Source organism: Ceratotherium simum, chromosome 19 (genome assembly GCF_057802395.1).
Source record: "Ceratotherium simum simum isolate JZ-2026a chromosome 19, ASM5780239v1, whole genome shotgun sequence".
NCBI lineage: Eukaryota > Metazoa > Chordata > Mammalia > Perissodactyla > Rhinocerotidae > Ceratotherium > Ceratotherium simum.
The window spans coordinates 4,146,222-4,160,406 of record NC_141918.1 but is presented as its reverse complement, the minus strand read 5'-3'; the positions used below and the strand labels follow the sequence as shown (position 1 = coordinate 4,160,406).

General features: G+C 35.8%; 1 protein-coding gene across 2 annotated transcripts in view; it reads right to left on the bottom strand.

Annotated features, from left to right (window-relative positions):
• The window catches only part of MEI4 (meiotic double-stranded break formation protein 4), a 218,665-nt gene that overhangs the window by 66,257 nt on the left and 138,223 nt on the right, over window positions 1-14,185 (bottom strand). Inside the window, exon 4 of one of the 2 annotated variants that reach the window (XM_087443796.1) lies at window positions 6,482-6,613. The exons of the other annotated variant lie outside the window; for it this stretch is intronic. Within the exon in view, the coding sequence (XP_087299922.1) occupies window positions 6,482-6,613 (132 nt within the window). The remainder of the gene's footprint in view (window positions 1-6,481; window positions 6,614-14,185) is intronic. 2 annotated transcript variants of the gene reach the window in all.

The following is a 14,185-nucleotide window of genomic DNA, read 5'->3' as shown; positions in this document are numbered from 1 at the left end:
CCTCTGGTCGCCTCCTATGCCATGCCTACCATGACTGCAGCTAGCTCCTTAGACTCCCTAATCCTACTTGTCCTCTTTTGCCAAATGGGAGTAACACCACTTTATAGGGTAGTTGGGAGAATTAAATGACATAACATAAAATAAAAATTAAAATTAATCTATTTTAAACAAAAAATATATGTAAAAGCCTTGGAGGAATATGAAATATTTAGAATAGTGTTTGACACATAAGGCTCAATAAATATCTATGATAATTACTACTGAATTTCCCATTAATTTTTATAAAACAGGATCTCTCCTGCATCTGTTATACAAATACACTAGAAATCGAATCAAATTCATATATAATTTTTGACTTAGTGGCTATTTAGAAAACTTTCCATCATTAAAAACTACAACTGTTGTTTATACAGTTCTTGATGACATCTTAGCATTCATTATGATATCAACAAAGAAATAAAGTATTTAAGGTGAGCTAAAGAACTAAGCATAAAAGCACTGAGAAAAACTATATTTATTTTGGGTTCAGAAAAAAAACTGTTCAATTTCAAAAATATTTTTAATTATGGTATAGTTTACACACAGTGGAGCACCCAGATCTTCAGTGCACACTTTGCTGTGTTGTGACAACTGCACAGACCCACGTAACCATACTCCAATCCTTTACGCCCCTTTCCAGTCAATCCCAGGACCACCCTGAATCAACCACTGTTTGATATCTTTCACCATACATCAGTTTTGCCTGTTTTAGGACTTTATAGAAAAATTTAATCATACCATATATGTTCTTTTGTGTCTGGCTTATTTTTCTCAGCCTGGTACTTTTTAGGTTCATCTATGCTGTTGTGTGTGTCATTGATTCAATACATTTTATGGTTGAATAGTATCCCATTGAATATGTTGAAGATAATTTGTTTATTGATTTTCCTCTCAGTGGAAATATGAGTTGTTTTCAGATTGATGCTCTTAAAATTAAAGATACCATGAACAATAGTACAATTGTTTAAGTCACCATAGCTGTTAAATTGCTTGGCCATATGGTAAAGGGATAATTAACTTTCTGAGAAACTGCCAGTCTGTTTTGCATTCCAACCAGCAATTTATGAGTTACCACAACCTAAGACCAAAATTTGGTATTGTTAGTCTTTTTAATTTTAGCCATTCTGGTCACTGTTCAGTGCATTTCTATGATGACTAACAATATTTCACATTATAAATGTATTTATTGGCCATTAGTATATCTTCTTTTATGAAGGGTCTGTTCAAATCTTTTGCTTATTTTCATATTGAGTTGTTGATCCATTCTTTCCCAATTGAATTACCTTAAGACATGTCTAAAATCAGTTGGCCATATGTGTGTGGGTCTATTTCAGGATTTTCTATTTGGTAGCTTTTTGGTAAACTCTCTAGGCTTTTCTATGTTCCTGATCATGTTGACTCTAAATATAGTTTTACTTATTCCTTTCTAAAAGTACAGTAGCTTTACTGCAAAGGGTAAATAGATGTGATGAGCAAGGACATCCCTACTTGTTTCCAGTCTTGGGGAAAAAGCACTCAGTCTTTCATCACTGGGTATATCTGTAGGTTTTTCATAGAAGAAACTTTTATCATGTTGAGAAAGTTTCCTTCTATTCTTATTTTGCTAGTTTTTTTTAAAAAATATCATGAATGGGTGGTAAATTTTGCCAATTGCCTTTTCTGCATATACTGAGATCATATGGGTTTTCTTTATAAGTGTGATAATATTATGAACTATATTGATTGTTTTATGAATGTGAAAACAATATTGTATTCCTGGGATAAATCCCACTTGATCATCATGTACTATTCTTTTTATATGTTGCTGGATTCTATTTACTAATATGGAGGATTTTACTTTCATGTTCAGGAGAGATATTGGTCTGAGTTTTTTTTTTTTCCTTGTTTTTGGTTTTGATACTGAGGTAATGCAGGTTTAATAACATGAGTGAGGAAATATTCTCTACTCCTATATCTTCTAAAGAGTTTGTGTAAGACTGGTATTATTTCTTCTTTAAATGTATGATAAAATTCATTTGGTCCTGGAGTTGTCTTTCTGGAGAGGGTTATAATTTTAAATATATTTAATCAGCATAGGGTAATTTAGATTTTCTATTTCTTCTTGAGTCAGTTTTGGTAATTTTTATCTTTCAAGGAATGTGTTTAATCTAAATTGTTGAGATTATTAGCAAATATTTTTACATATTTATATTTACCTATTATGTTTTTAACAGCTTTATTAGTAGATGTAAACAGCTGTATTAGTAGATGTATCTTGCTTTTATTTTTATGTTGAAATTTCCTGTTTTTCTCCTTTATTATTGATGTTTTCTTTTAACATTATTTATAATAGCTGTCTTGATACTTGTATGCTAATTCCATTATTTCTGTCATTTCTGGGTCTATTTCTATTAATGGATTTTTTTTTATCATGGCTATGGGTTATACATTCTTTCTTCGTCACATGTTGTAATTTCTGAATGGATACTAGACGTTAACAACACCGTGTGGTTGAATTTCCATATTATGTTGTTCCAGCATGCAGGTAACCCAGTTGTGAATCAGCAGGATCTGTCAAGGGTTGTTTCTAGGCTTTGTTAGAATCAGTCTAGCGTAGCCTTTACCCTTGGACTAGAAGTTACAATACTGATAAGATGTAGCCTTTTAGGGTCTCTATTGAATGCTCACGGTATTAAATAAGGTCTTGCCATCATGGCTGGACAGAATTTGGATGGTCTGAAGCACTGTGTGAGCTCTGGCCATTATTCAGCTCACAGCTTCCTTGTAGTAGTTCTTTCCTGAGTAGTTTTTCTTTGCTTGGCCTTGTGACATGTCCTTCTGCAAATGTGCAGCTTAGTAGTGAACAAATAATCAAGCAAACCACTGTGAGAATTTCTGGAGCTCTTCCTTGTCCCAGCTTTCTTCTCTCCATGACCCTGGCCCAGAAATTCCACCTATATCAGTACTCGTGAACTGCAATCTGTGTCCTTAGTTTAGTGAGACTGCTGTGACCTGGTTGGGCTCCACCTGTGTCCAGGTCAGGAAGAGCCTCCAAGCCAAAAATCAAGGCAATCATGGAGCTCACATTGTTTACTTCCCTTATCTCAGGAATCACAATTCTGTACTGCCTACTGTCTGAAATTCACTAATTCATATATTTATCCAGATTTTTAGCTGTTTACATTGGGAAGACTACTCTGTTAACAGTTAAACTTTCATGTTTTTTAAAATTCTTTTTCCGAAGTTCCAAGAAATTTATTTTTAAAAAATAATTAGATATTTTGATATGCCTTTTAAAAAAAATCATCTAAATATGCAAGTTGGGGATGCATATCAACAATAAGAGCCGAATACAATGAATGCAATCAAGTCAAGTTCTGCAATGTATCTCCATGAATCAGTTTCAGAAAATGATTAATGTTAAGTTTTATATCAGAGGTCACAATTCATAGAGCAATAGTCTATACGTCCAACAATAAGACCAAATAAATCAATGAACATGAATAACTTAAGATACAACTGAGTCACTAAAAATCACACTTCCTTAGAAAATTAAAACTCATGTGAAAAGTGCTCATGATATAATGTTACATGAGAAAGCAGAATACAAAACCATGTATTGTATGATACAAATATTCTGGGAAGCAAAAAACTCTAACAGATATAAAGAACACTGGAAAGACAGAATGTGTAGTATGATCTTTAGTATTTATATTTTTATTTATAAATTTTCTGCAAAATCCCTATTATATATAAGTATACATTAGTTTTTATATCTGACAAAAATCTAAAACTATTTAAGCCTGACATTTCTAACAGACATCTAATATACACACTAAAATAAAGCTTGTCTTCTTTCCTTGTTTGTACAACTGCCTCTCCCATTCCGCCCTACTTTTCTCTGAGTCTCTATTCTCTTTCTGACTATGATTTCATGATTGTCATATAGTGACACCTCCCAAATTTTTATGTATGTCCCTCTCCTTCCTCTCAAGTTTTAATTTCATAATTCCATCTGCCTACATTTAGATTACATCAATGTTTCCTCAAATATAATACACCCAAATTCAATTTTTTTCTCTTCTCAAACAAGCATTCCTTCCCAGTCACCTAATTCTTCTCAATGACATCATTTTTCTTATCTCTAAGTTTTACGACATTAATTTGTCCACTGAGTCTACTCTGGCCTTCACATTACATCTTTCCTTGAGTCCTCTGGATAACAAACACCTCTTATATACAGTGGTTATCTCTCCTGCTGCTTGTGGAAGACTTATTGCATTTAGAGTTCCAAATAAATAGCGTTTACCTGTCTTCCCTCCCACTGACTCTATCTCTTCCTAGCATGTTACTGAATCTCTGAGCCTTATATGTGACGGGCACCTTGAACTGACTATATCAGAAGTTATTCTGTCACCTTTTTCGAGCAAAAAAGCTGAAAAAGCATAAAATTACATTTTCTATACTTCTTTGCTGCTGGGGTTCTGAATATGTTGTTGGTTTCGAAATTAATGTGCTAACAAAAACTTTACAGTTGAAACTGAGTCACATAGTGAGATAGGTACAACACAGGGCATACATTTGGCTGTTGAACATTGCACAGGACTGTTTGCTGGACGCTGCGACTGTAGCAGCATCTTCTTGATTCAGCAGGTAGCTTCCTGGTCATGATGGCAAAGGCAGCAATTCCCGTGGCAGCCAAATTCTGCTGTATGGCTATGGCAGTCATTCATGAAAGTACAGCCCTCCCAGCAATTCCATAACTATTCATTCATCCTTTTCTGCTTAAATTGCCTAGAGTGGATTCTGTTGTCTACTATTAAGAATGCCAACTAATAGTTTCCTTGTGTTTAAACAACCATACTGACATTTTGAAGGGTTATTGAAACAACTGATTAGGACAATTCATGTAAAGCATATTAACATATATTACCTGCCCAAAACTAGTTATTGTTGTGTGTTATTGTTATTCTTATTCTAATGTTCTTAACAATCAGAATGCCTGGGTTTGAATTATGGTGTATGTTCTTTCTACAATCTTGGTCAAGTTATTTAACAACTCTAAGGTTTGATCTTGTTACATATAAACTAGGTAAAAAGTCTAACTATATCATGGAGTTATTGTGAAACTAAATGAGAATATGTAAATAAAATTTTATTTTTTGTACTTCGTTATTCTCCAAATAATCTAATTAGATAAAACTCATTTCCCATATTGCTTCCTGTTTTCAAAAGCCAGACCTCATCTTCTTTCTTCAGAATCTTGGGCATTCTTTTTTAAAAAACACTCAGTGGCTGTACATCCTGTTATCCTCTGCTTTTCCATGCAAATCCATTGTTCAGTTGTTCCTTTTCCATGAAGTATCTTCAGGGACTTGCCACCTACCTTGGTCACTGTCTTGATTTGGAACTCCTACAAACAGCCCCATGCATCTTAACACTTCACTCTTTTTTTAATTAGTAAATGTATCTTCTTTCATTCTCAAATGGATTTTTAGCTCCTTGAGATCAGTAACAATTACTTTTTTCATGTGTAACAAAGCTCTTAAGAGAGTTTACCATTTAGTAGTTACTTGAGAAACAGGTGACTAGATGATATACCATGTCATACACTGAATTCAGTTAGATTATATAATATTTTTAGATTTGTCATTTAATGTAGAGAACTTAGATGTAAGTACTTAGCTAAAAGCTATTTAAAATTACATACATATATTTTTTCTTGTTAAGTTTTTTCCTGTTTACCAAAAAATTTCTACTTGTCTCTAATTGCCTTTAATTGTGCTTAATTCTACCATAGAGACAGTAAAAATATTAAATGAGCTGACAAAGTGAACTCATAATATACCAGTGTCAACATTAAAATATGGGTATGACTTGTTCCTTGGACACATTTCTCAGCAGTGATACAGGACTCTGCCCAGATAAAAAGGCTTAGAGCACTGGTTTTCAACCTTGGCGGCACATTGGAATCACCTGGAGAGCTTTAACAATACCAATACCTGCTTCTTAACCCCAGAGACCTTCACTTAGTTGGACTGGCATGTGGCTTGGCAACGGGATATTTAAAAGTTAGCCAGATGATTCCTATGAGCAATTACAGAAGAGAACCACTGGTCAGAGGCTATTCTCCACTTAGCATCCTCTCCTGTTCACTTGCACTGCTTTGCTTTAGGAACATGCTGCCTGCTTGCAGAGATTTAAGGCCATTCCTCTTTTGCTGTCACCAAAGGCACCTCTGGCAGATATATACGAGTTAGGATGATAAGATGGTTTTATTTTGAAAACTATTTTCTGACAGTATCTTTCTATGATTTCAGTACACAGTAATAGTACTCACATACATTAGAAATAAGGTGATAACTATCAGCCTGGCAAGAAGAGAGGGGAGGAGAAAAGGAGAAAAAAAAGCCTACAGCTGTATTACCTATAAATGAGAGTTACAGTTTCAGGTTACATGTACCTGATTGACGGCACCCAGATCATCAGCGAAGCTGTTTACTTCTGACAGAAGCAGAGATATTATAGATTTTCTCAACAAGCTGCAACTTCCCAGGGTTACCAGGCTCTGTGAGACATAATGCTGCACCTGAAACTAAAGATAAAAATGAGTAGGTTTCCACTTTCTATTGAGTCAGGGCAAAACGTATTCAGTGGGCATTTTCAGACTTTACTATATGAGCTCCATGATGTGGGGAGTACAAAAAGTGTCAACATAATTCCGGGTCAGTCTCAAGCAAAATTGTGAAATAGACAAATAATAATATAGGCAAAGACTTTTTTTAGCAGTTAATATTTTGAACGGTATGATAGGGTGCTAAAATGGAAGTTTCAGCTGAAGTATCAAAACATAATATAACTGTTTGGATGAGAGACTACATACAGAATGAATAAAGGAGAGAATGATAAAACAGGACTCCTAAGCCCTTACTCACTAGATACATAAATACAGATACAGATATAGATTTTAAAAAGGTGAGAGGAAGGAGTCTGATGATGTCTTCGGGGAGAGCTATCTGTGCACTAGGAGTCCCACCTCCACGCTGCAGAGGTACGGGTGGGAGGGACTTCTCTATCTGCCAAAGAGAGGAGCTTTAGAGTGAGGAGAAAAGAGTATGGGACTCTGAATTTTCATCTAGAAGCAGCAAAAGTACTCACCACTAAATAAAGGAGAGTGAAGAATAATAATTAGCTATATCCCATAGTTATTAGGAGAAAGGACATTTGATTATTAATCACATTAAGGCGTATATAACTCATAGCTGGAATTTCATTATATCTATCCTTTAATATATCCAGGAGAAATGAGGCCTCAAGCAGTCTCTCAAAACACAGAAACAGCATCTACTTTGCTACTGTTCTATATGGGCTGAAAATCATACTGAAGACACATTGCTTTCATATATAAAATGTTTAAATGACAATGCTAAATAAATAATCCACATGAAACTAGGAAATGCTACCTGTGTCCTTTAGGATAAACACTTACAGGTAGGAACATCTAAAATTGAATAGTTTAATAACATACTTTAACTTTAAAAGTTAATAAATGACAATAAAGTGAATGGATTATAGAGTCAAAAGACATTTCTATTATAAATCTGGACATGCATAACTAGCTCTTAATAATAGTTTTCTAAATCAACTTATCAACTTAATACTAAAACCACATCAGTTTGTTACCATAGAAAAATCACAGTTATTTGCCATTATTATTTTTTAATTATGTAATTGGCTAAGATGCATACCCTTTTTAACTCTCTAGTACCACTTATTAGATTTCAGATTTTTACAATATTTTTATGTTAGTACCTGAAAAAAAGCATACTCTTATGTAAGCTTTAAAAAACTTCTGTGGGGTATTTCACTAATGCTTTAATTGTTACTTCCTTTCTCAACGTTTAATTATCTATGAAATAACTTAAGGTGAAGAAATAGTTCAGAGAGCACTATGGAAACTTTGGAAGGACTCACTCAATACCCATGCCACCTTTTTCTATTCTAACACATCTTCCTCTATTTCAGGGACTGAAGACCTAGAAATAATTTTTCCCAGATTCCTCTCCAGTTAAGATTTTGCCTATGACTTTAGTTCTGCCTGTCAGAAGTACTCATCAGAGACCTTGATTTAGAAGTGCATTAGGGAAGAAGAGAAACAGGGTTCAGGGTGTGGATTTTGTTGGTGCAGATTGTGGCAGAGGTGCAACGTTTCTGGTTCATCCTGCAGCTGGTTCAGAGGCTTCCTACTTATGCAAGTTCTTAATCCTGGCAGAAGCAGCAGCTACCTTCGTGGCCCAGTGGTTTAGGGAGTCACTCCTGTAAACTCAGCCTTCCCAAAGGTGCTTTGATCTATATCTTCACCTGGAGGATCCACAGAGCTCTGTGCCACATTCAAGTCTTGAAATATGCAAAGGTGGAAATTCCTACCACATGTCTGATAAACTTGCCTATTTGACCTGTGTAAAAGATAGAAGGGTCCCAGAGAATGGCAGTGAATGGTCATCAACTAAATCAGGTGGTGTTTCTAATTAGACAGTGCTTCTATTCCAGATGGAGTCCCTTTCCTGGCAGGATCAACACTGCCCTGATACTTGTTGGGTAGGTTTTGATACTTGTTGGGGAGTTTTTTTACTATCCCAATAAGGATAAAATGAAGTCGTTTGCAGGAGACAGCAGAATACTTTTTATACCTTATTTAAGGCAGGACCACCAAAAGGTCAGATCCTTCAGGGACGAAAGTTTGGGTAAATCCAACTAATTGAGGTCCTGGGTAAGAACAAAGGGAGAATGTGATTGGCAGTAGAGGAAGATATCAGTACAATTATGGACTTGAAACCAGTTGCAGAACTGAACGTCAGGAAGGGTTACGTTTTTCTTCCTTGGTGTGGGTGTGTGTGTGTGTGTGTGTGTGTGTGTGTGTGTGTGTGTATATCAGTACAATTATGGACTTGAAACCAGTTGCAGAACTGAACGTCAGGAAGGGTTACGTTTTTCTTCCTTGGGTGTGTGTGTGTGTGTGTGTGTGTGTGTGTGTGTGTGTGTGTGTGTGTGTGTGTGTGTGTAGGATATTTTGGCAGTGGTTTACTTCATAATTTAGTCCCTAAACTTAGTCCCTAAATTACAAAGTATCAAACTAGAATTATGACTGAACTAGCACAGGCATGATCATCACATGATCACATGAAATCACATCATGTGAAATGACTGAGAGTTTGAATCTTTCCCTTTGAGAAGAGGTCTATAGAGTTTTGTTTCTACAGAGCATTGGTGCACTATGTTTGCAGATCACATTGTTGTTGCTATTCATATTTTGGGGAAGTCTGAATGAGGGAAAAAGGCAGTATATGAATGCTGAATAATCAGATGGGTAGTCCATAGCACATAGACTGTGGGATATCCATTCAAACATTGTTCGAGCATGCTTCCTGTGCTAAACAGGCTAAAACTGTATTTCTAAAACTCTCTTGCAGAGAGAGTTCTGGATATAATTTAAATTTTCCTAGTCAGGTGATCTTATGAAAGACTAGTCAGAGTTACTTGGGGTGAAAGCCTGGCTGCAGGGCATCCCTTCTGAATGATGATACAGTTTGCAGGAGATGTAGCAGAATTCCGGAATAGCTATGGTGGAGGAGTCTTCCTGATTCGGAAGATGCTGGATGATGACAGTGCTGCAGTTCTGGGGCCAGCAGCTTTGGAAACTCCTCTTTCTGTGCTGCCCTAATCATGGCAGCAGCAGCAGCAGCCCTGATTCTGTGGTGTGACTTACCAAAAAGGATTTTAAGATATATTAGAACTGTGCTTAATGCTAGTCCTGACCAAAAAGATACAAATTACCAGTAGAGACAGAGAAATTATTAAAAAGAACCAAATAGAGATTCAAGAATATATGAAATAAAAAATTCAAGGTGGATGAGCTTAGGAGCAGAGTGAAGATGACTGAGGAAAGAGTCCATATACTTGAATATAGGTCAATAGAATTTATACAATCTGAGGAATGAACAGAATCTCAGGGACATTTGGGACAATACAAAAAGGTCTACCCTAAGTGTAATCAGAGTCCAGAAGGAGAAATGGGAAAGAATAGAAATGTCAACCCAGCATTCTATATCCAGTAAAAATCCTTCAAGCATGAAAAAATGAAAGTGAAATAGATATTTTCAAACAAAAAATACAATTAAGAAACTCTGTAACCAACAGAGCTGTAGTATAAGAAATGCTATGTTTAGTGGAAATGATACTGGTGGGAAATTTGAATCTCCAGGAAGAAATGAAGGGCATTAAAAATGGTAAGTATAAATGGGTAAATATAAAAGATTATTTTCCCCTTAATTCTTTAAAATACAAATGACAGCTATAAATAAAAAATATATAATATTTTCTTATATGTAGATGTGAAACATGACAATTATAGCATAGGAAATCGGGACACGAGACGATTATCAATTATTACTTCTCAGCTCCAAATTCATCCTTCAATATATGATCTGCAATAATAGACAGCATTCTTTTAAACATTTCTCATTTACATAAGCAACATACTAAATTTTTCAGTACAGGATGCTGAAGGGTACTGAAGGAGAAAGAGGCTTCCCTGTGGTTTCTGGCTGTTGCTCAGTGGGTCAGGGGTGTGAGGATGAGGACATATGGTGGACCTTAGCCCCAGCTGCCCATCCAGAACGTGAGGGCCCTTGAAGAACTTGCAAGCTCAGCCTGGCCTGGTGCTAACCCTCCCAGGACCCTCTCTACGTGGAAACTGGCAACCTGAAGTCCTTGGGCCCACATCAGCACCTGGACTCCCACAGGCACTAGGGTACCTCACCTGCAGTTTAAAAGGTTGCTGCCAAGCTGTCACTTCCTATGTGGCTTTCCTGTGACTTAGAGGGTTCCCACTGAGCCACCACTCTCTCTGTAGCCCCCACTCCCTCTGCATACTCACTCCACTGATTATTGATCACCTGCCCCCTCTGCAGGAAAATACAACATATTGACACTTGTGGGATGCAGCTAAAGAAGTTCTTGGAGGCAAATTTATAGCTCTTATTACTTATGTAGGACAGAAAGAAAAGTCAAAAATCAAAGTAATTGACCATTCACCATGTCTTATCTTAATTCACCTGGAAAGCAGAGGCTAAGTTGCCTTTGAGCACCTCAGAGATTACAATGTCCTCCCCCCATCAGCCAGCAATGACTTTTTTTTACAATGTGATCTTTTTTTAATAACAGCATTATTGACTATATATATATATATATATATATACACACATATATACATATACATATTTTTTTTTTTTTTACAGAGTTGTGTATCCAACATGACTATTTAATTCCAGAATGCCCAAAAGAAATTCCATTAGTAGTCACTCCCCCCAGCCCCTGGCAACCACTAATCTACATTCTGTCTCTATGGATTAGCCTATCTGGACATTTCATACACAGTCATGTGTTGCTTAACGACAGGGATACATTCTGAGAAATCTGTTATTGTGTGAACATCAGAGTGTACTTACACAAACCTAGATGGTATAGCCTACTACACACCTAGGCTATATGGTACTATCTTATAGGACCACCGTCATATATGTGGTCCATCGTTGACCGAAACATCTTTATGTGGCACATGACTGTAATGGAATGTTACTACATGTGGCTGAATTCTTTCACTTAGAACAATTATTTCTTCAAGGTTCATATATTTGTAGCATGTATCAGCACTTCATTCCTTTTTAGGGCTAAATAATAAACAATCCACTGTATGGATATAACACTTTTGCTTATCCTCTCATCACTTGATGGACATTTGGGTTATTTCCACATTTTGGCTGTTAGGAATAATGCTGCTATGAACATTCATGTACAAGTTTTTAGGTAGACATATGTTTTCACTTCTCTTGAGTATATACCTAAGAGTTGAATTGCTTGGTAACATGATAAATCTATGTTTAACTTTTTGAGGAACCGTGAAACTGTTTTCCAAAGTGACCACACCTTTTTATATTCGCACCAGCAAAGTATGAGGATTCCAATTTTTCCACATCTTTGTTACATTCTCATCAACTCTTATTTCTATCTTTTTGATTTTAAGTTATTCTACTGGGTGTAAAGTGGTATCTCACTGTGGTTTTGTTTTGCACTTCCCTAACGACTAATGATTTGGAGCATCTTTTCATGTGTTTATTGGCCATTTGTATATCTTCTTCACAGAAATAACTATTCAAATCCTTTGCCTCTTTTTTACTCAGTTTATTTAACTTTTTTTATTGTTGAGTTGTACGAGTTCTTTACACAGTCTGGATACAGGTCCTATATCAGATGTATGATTTGCAAACATTTTCTCCCATTTTGTAGGATGTCTGCTTGTTTTCTTCATGGTATCATTAATAGCACAAAAGTTAATCTTTTTTTTCATTTGACACTTGTGGCTTTGGTGTCATATCTAAGAAACAAATGCTTACCCCCAAGTCACAAATATTTACTCCTATGTTTGCTTCTTAGAGTTTAGTTTTAGCTCTTCAGGTCTATGATCCATTTTGAGTATTAACTTCAGTATATGGTCCATTTGCACGTGGCTATCCAGTTGTTCCAGCACCATTTGTTGAAAAAACTATTTTTACCCCATTGAATTGCCTTGGCATCCTTGTTGAAATTAACTGACTATAAATGTAAAGGTTTATGGATGGATTCTCAATTCTATTGCATTAATATATATGCCTATCCTTATACCCGTACCATAGTGTCTTGATTGCTGTGGATTTTTAGCAAGTTTTGAAATTAGGACATGTGACTCCTCCAACTTTGTTCTCCTTTTTCAAGATTGTTTTGGTTATTCTGGGCCCCTTTAATTTCCATGTGAATTTTAGCATCAGCTTGTCAAAAAAAGTGGCTGGAATTTTGATAGAGATTGTGTTAAATCTCTATATCGATTTGGCGAATATTACCATCTTAATAATATTAAATCTTATAATCCAAGGACATGGGATATTTTTCTCTTTAATTTCTTTCAACAATGCTTTGTAGTTTTCAGCAAAGACATCTTGTACTTCTTTTGATAATTTATTTCTAAGTATTTTGTTATTTTTCATGCTATTATAAATAGAAGTATCTTAATTTCATTTTAGGATCAATCACTTTTTAACTTTCCAGAGTATATATTCTCTTAAACTTAATGTGCAATAACCCTGAATTGGAAACAACTAAATTATCTATACCTTCCTCCTACAGTAAATAAGATGAATCAACAAACCTAAGAATTGTGGGTGGGAAGTAAAAATAGATTATATATGCCATCTCCTTGAATTCCCTTTTTGCTTCAAAAAAAAATTTACCCCTAGCCATTAAAGCTTGGAAATGAAATTTGTAACAGAATTATCATTATCCAAATGGTACTGCTGCATAGCATTTTCATGGCTATTTGGGATACACTATAGATTCTGTAATCATCTATATGTTCTCTATGAATTCCATCACATAAGCATCAGGAGGCTTCTATAACTTGATGCAGCTTACCTACCTCTCTGCTGCTGCTATAACAAGGACTACTGCTACTATTCTTAGAACTGTTACTACTACCATCACCATCTCTGAGAGGTGAGATAATCTAGTCATCAAGAGCTCAGACTCTGAAGCCAGACTCCTGTCCAAAACCTGATTCTGCAAGGTACTACCCGTGTGACCACTGGGAAGTTACCACACTTCTCTGTACCTCATATGTTTTCTCATCTGTAAAAGGAGGATAAGAATAGCTACTATTTCATAGGCTTGTTTTGAAAAGTAATGAGTTAATACATGTAAGTACTTGTAACAGTGTTTGGCAACAAATAGTAATGCCCAATGAATGTTAGTTATTTTTAACTCTAAGAAAAGAATATAACCAAATGGAAGTATAAAAATGTCTTTTTTTCCATCCCATTTGCAGCTTTTCAGAGAGCATACACCTCTCTAGCCCACTGCTTCTCTCCAGGAGGAAAAGTGCAGGTATTACTGGACTAAAGTGCTACAGGAGGAGCAGGAGGGTTAAGACAACCAGAATCTGCTCCTTGGGCTCTAGCTCCCAGAGAATTCCACCTCTTCATGACTACAGTGATAAGAGACTCTCAGGGGGTGCCCATCTCCTGACTAAGAGTCCTTCCCAGTTTAAAAAAGAAAATAAAAGTGAAAATTAGAAAAAACA